The sequence below is a fragment of the Channa argus genome, chromosome 10 (assembly GCF_033026475.1).
Source record: "Channa argus isolate prfri chromosome 10, Channa argus male v1.0, whole genome shotgun sequence".
NCBI lineage: Eukaryota > Metazoa > Chordata > Actinopteri > Anabantiformes > Channidae > Channa > Channa argus.
The window spans coordinates 10,980,200-10,984,757 of record NC_090206.1 but is presented as its reverse complement, the minus strand read 5'-3'; the positions used below and the strand labels follow the sequence as shown (position 1 = coordinate 10,984,757).

Below are 4,558 nucleotides of genomic sequence, written 5' to 3'. Positions count from 1 at the left end.
AACAGCCAGTATTGTTATGGTTGTGTGTAATCGGTGTATGTGCCGCTGATTTGCCAATAAATAAATGAAATCTGAAAGACTTTTAAAAGTACCTTAAGCCTGGACCACATACTGGACCACAACGAAGCTGTCGATAGCACTCGTGTGTCTTTCTCTTTCTGACCTAGGCTTTGTTGGCAGCTTTGAGGGATGTGTCCCTTGTCTTCCACTGTGCCTCTCCAGCCCCTGGCAATGATAATCGTTTGCTGTTTGAGAGGGTCAACATTCAGGGCACGCAGACCGTTATTCAAGCCTGCATCGAAGCTGGAGTGCAGGTGGGGAGAGGATAGGAGGAGACTGCCCTTTAATTTTATATGTGAGATGTACTGTTGAGCAATGAACAAGTATTTAATGTTTGTAAACTGTTTTCCTTGTCTAGAAATTGGTTCTCACTAGTAGTGCAAGTGTTGTGTTTGAAGGGACAGACATTAAAAATGGGACAGAGGATCTGCCATATGCCAAGAAGCCCATTGACTACTACACAGAGACAAAGATTGAGCAGGAGAAGGTAGGAGAGTTGTATTTGAATCTTTCATTAATTGATTTTTCATCATTTTAGTATGAGGTTCCTTCCCCAAACCTGCTTGAAATGTAAGTTTAATGTAAGCATTATGCCTGTGGTGTGAATGAGGCAAATACTAGTGCAGGTTCCAGGTCATCGTGACTGGCATGTCAGGCTTGTTTTGCCATGTGGCCTTCACCACTGTCTGTCACACCTATAATAGAAAAGACTATATATAACAATACATTATGTTTGTTTAGCTGGTCCTCAAGGCATGTGACAAGGAGAAGGGCTTCCTTACAGTTGCTATCCGACCTCATGGCATCTTTGGCCCTCGGGACCCACAATTGGTTCCTATCCTTGTGGACACAGCTCGCAGGGGCAAAATGAAGTGTATCATTGGGTAAGTCACAGGGCTGCGACGATGGATGCAAATTCACCTGTTTTCATTTACTGCTATTAATTTGAAAACTGGATCGTGCTTCAGCAGTGAAGATTATTGACACAAATACTGCTTTTACAAAATTGTCATGAAGTGTTGCAAACTAAAGCTCAACCAGCTGCAGTGGTGCCAAAATGACAATTTTCCACTAACATTGTGGTGTAACTTGTTTTACCACTTGGCAAGAAAACCTACACAAGGCATATTGTCTATCTTAGGATCTATTGTCTATCCTGTCTATCTCAATCTGCATATTTTTCTTTCTTTAACCTGTGGTCCTAAAATACTGGTTTCTGACATTTAATTATCTCCACAACCTAAGTATGCAGTTTTCCTCTATGTTATCTGTTCATTCACCCACTACTTTTGCACCATTTGAAAAGTTAAAATTAGTTGTCAGCCCATATATTGTTGTGCCAGTATGGTGAGTAGCTGGCTGGTGATTCTTTTTTTTTTTTTTTTTTTTTTTGTTAAGATTCTCTATTCTTTTTATTTATTTTTTGCTGCAGTGATGGGACTAACCTGGTGGATTTCACCTTTGTGGAGAATGTAGTTCATGGACACATCCTGGCTGCTGAGCGCCTGAGACCGGACTCACCCATATGTGGGAAAGTAAGTTTAGAAAAAAAAAAAAAAAAAGAACCTCATGGAATAGCAGGTTTAGAGCATTCTGTTAATAAAATCATGTTGCATACATCCCTATTCAGGATCAGAGTTACACTTATCTCTGTACTCTCTTTGCAAGATGACATATTCAGTCTTCTGCCCTCTGTTTTACTTTTTAGCCGTACCACATAACCAATGATGAGCCAGTTAGATTTTGGGACTTCATGTCTGAGGTGTTGGTTGGTTTGGGGTATGATCCTCCTCGCTACCACCTCCCCTACATTCTAGTTTACGGACTGGCCCTTCTCCTCTGGCTGTTGGCCTTGATCCTGCGGCCTCTTGTGTCCTTCAAACCCACCTTTACTCCAATGAGAGTGGCTCTGGCTGGAACCCACCACTACTACAGCTGTGAACGGGCAAAGCAGGACATGGGCTATAAACCGCTAGTCAGTCTGAAGGAGGGGATCGCCCGCACAGTGCAGAGCTACCCTCATCTCCAAAAAGGGTATTGATGGTGGCATAGAGATGAAGACATAAATGGCTGTGATGAGAATTATCAGGTCAGACTGAATGGAGAATTCAAAGTAACGAAACGGACAGTTAATCTTTAGGTGGACCTCAGTATGTAGCATTTGTGTGCCTTTTTAACATTTATGCTCTAGTTTCACCAGCAGATGGAAGCAGATCTTCCTGGTTTTGCTTAACAGTGTTAAAAGTATGTAGTAAACAGAACAAGCACAAAATTTGAAAACTGATGACACTGATCCTATGCTATCAAAACCAAAAATTGAATATATACAATACACATATTGAGATGCTGCTGTTTATGTCCAAATGTCTTAACAAATTCCAATAAATGACAGTTCTCCTGAGACGTTTGAGAAAAATGATTGTTTAAAAGGGTCACTAGCCTAACATTATATAGCCAAAAGCAGATAGATAGATATAGATCTATATATCTCTATATATCTATGTGAATGAGTGTGTATATATATCTATATCTATCTATCTGTATACACTGATACTGTGTGTGGGGGGGCTATTGTTTTTGTGATTTGGTATAGATCCTTCACATGGTGTGTTACGTAAGACCCTAGTGTGCCAATGCCATTAAGAAAAACAGAACACAGATTGGGAGCCAGGCCTTATAATATAGCTTAATTTAACAATCTCGATAATGCTCTTTTGCCAGCATGTAGGGAAATCTCTGTGGCCAGGTTGCAAAATGTTTTCCTAGAAGACTGGAAACTGCTATTTATAACTCATAGTTTAAAGTGTGGGTTTATATTGTTTTGTTTTTTTTCAAGTCTGCGCTAAATCATTTCTCACATACCTATGTATGTATTAAAACATTTTTTTGTATAAAGAAACCCCTTTAATGTAATTCAATTTTTTTTCTCATTCTGTGTGAGGACACACTGTATAAAGACTGAAGTTCAGCCAAAGCTATTCTGTGAATCTTCCAAACGTCTGGTTTTCAGTGACCATTGTTTAACTCAAACTTCACATCCCATTCATATGGGTCTGTTATTTGGAATCCACATAACCTTCAGCAACTATTTAATAGATCTGTGATTCACAAGCTCCAAACAGTCTATTTCCATTTTGCGCTGATGGTATTAGGTACTATATAACCTCACAATCTGTCAGTGATTTATTAAACATTTTTAACATACAATTCAGACACTGTCATTGAGTACAGAAATGGGATGGGCAATGAAAATGCATAGTTTCACACATTTCCACGTTCATTCATTCCATCAATAATTTTGATAATGCTATCTATGTAAACCTTTAAAACTAATAAACCTGTAGACACTAAAGGGTCTCATTTTCACAGTACTTGTGGTAAATGTATTAATTTGGCTGCTGCAGAGTTTTGTCTTTTCTAGATAAAGAATTATTGTCATATTGTGGTGTGGTGTGGTGTGGTGACAACGAGGTGGGGGTTAAGCTAAGATACTTTGCATTCTTGTTTTATTCCTACACCAGCAGCACCCTAATGATTCACTGCTAGAGACAGCACCACCAGGCAGAGCTGTCGAACTGGTTTTTTGTTCAGAGGAAAGAGGGAGAGGGATCCAGTTTGAGCATTTACACTTGCCAGTGTGTTCACCAGAGTGAAACTCTGGCTCTCAGATGTGCTAATTTCCTCTATCACTGTCCCCTCCTCTGCATAACATGTTGTGAAATATGTTCACACCCTTTTTTTCAAATGCTAAAAAGTTTCACATATGTATGCCCAGCGTGTGTGTGTGTTATAGAAATAATTCCAGGGATAAATGTTTTTTTTCACTCATTTAAATTTTTACAAACATAGACAGCCACTTTAATTGAGCAAACATTTAGTTTATCATAGGCTTTCATCCACCTTTCTACACACTTTATGTAGTACAAATGAGTTATGACAGAACTGATGATGCGGGGGATAAAAAATCATCAAGACAGCAGAGAAATCAGTGTCAGTGGTTTTATTTTTCTTTACAAATACATATGAAAAAAACAATATTTGTATGATAAAAAAGAAATACTCCAAATCTTAATGTTAACATGGGCCTCTTTATCGTGTTTTTTGGTGTTTATTGATGTGCGTGGGGACCAATGCTTCTGTTTATCTGGTGAGTTCTGTGTGTTCTTGATCTTATGTTTAATGATGTGTGCGCTGCCTGGGTTTTCCTGCCCAGTGAGCATGAGAGGAACATTCCCACAGGAGATGTTGCCACTAGTCACTTCGTTTCTGTACGGCAAGCTGTGCACCTTGCTGTCGCCTGCTTCCCTTTGCCTCGCTTGTACTCAGAATTGACTGTCACCCACCTGTGTGGCAGGTATGTGCTTGATGACTTCCACAAAGTACAGATGTAGTAAACGAAAAGCATTTCTAAGCAACCTCTGTTACGCACAACACACACACGCACACTCACACACTCACACAGATATAGATAAACATGTACTGCTCCACCCAGTGACTT

The 4,558-nt window shown here is 39.5% G+C and overlaps 1 protein-coding gene across 2 annotated transcripts in view; it reads left to right on the top strand.

Moving 5' to 3' along the window:
• Positions 1–3,267, top strand: part of nsdhl (NAD(P) dependent steroid dehydrogenase-like) — a 4,676-nt gene extending 1,409 nt beyond the window's left edge. For both annotated transcript variants that reach the window (XM_067519396.1, XM_067519395.1), the window contains 5 exons: positions 168–314; positions 419–547; positions 802–944; positions 1,493–1,595; positions 1,769–3,267. In XM_067519396.1, coding sequence (XP_067375497.1) covers positions 168–314; positions 419–547; positions 802–944; positions 1,493–1,595; positions 1,769–2,101 — 855 coding nt within the window. In that variant the 3' untranslated portion in view covers positions 2,102–3,267. The remainder of the gene's footprint in view (positions 1–167; positions 315–418; positions 548–801; positions 945–1,492; positions 1,596–1,768) is intronic.
• Positions 3,268–4,558: the final 1,291 nt, after the last annotated feature.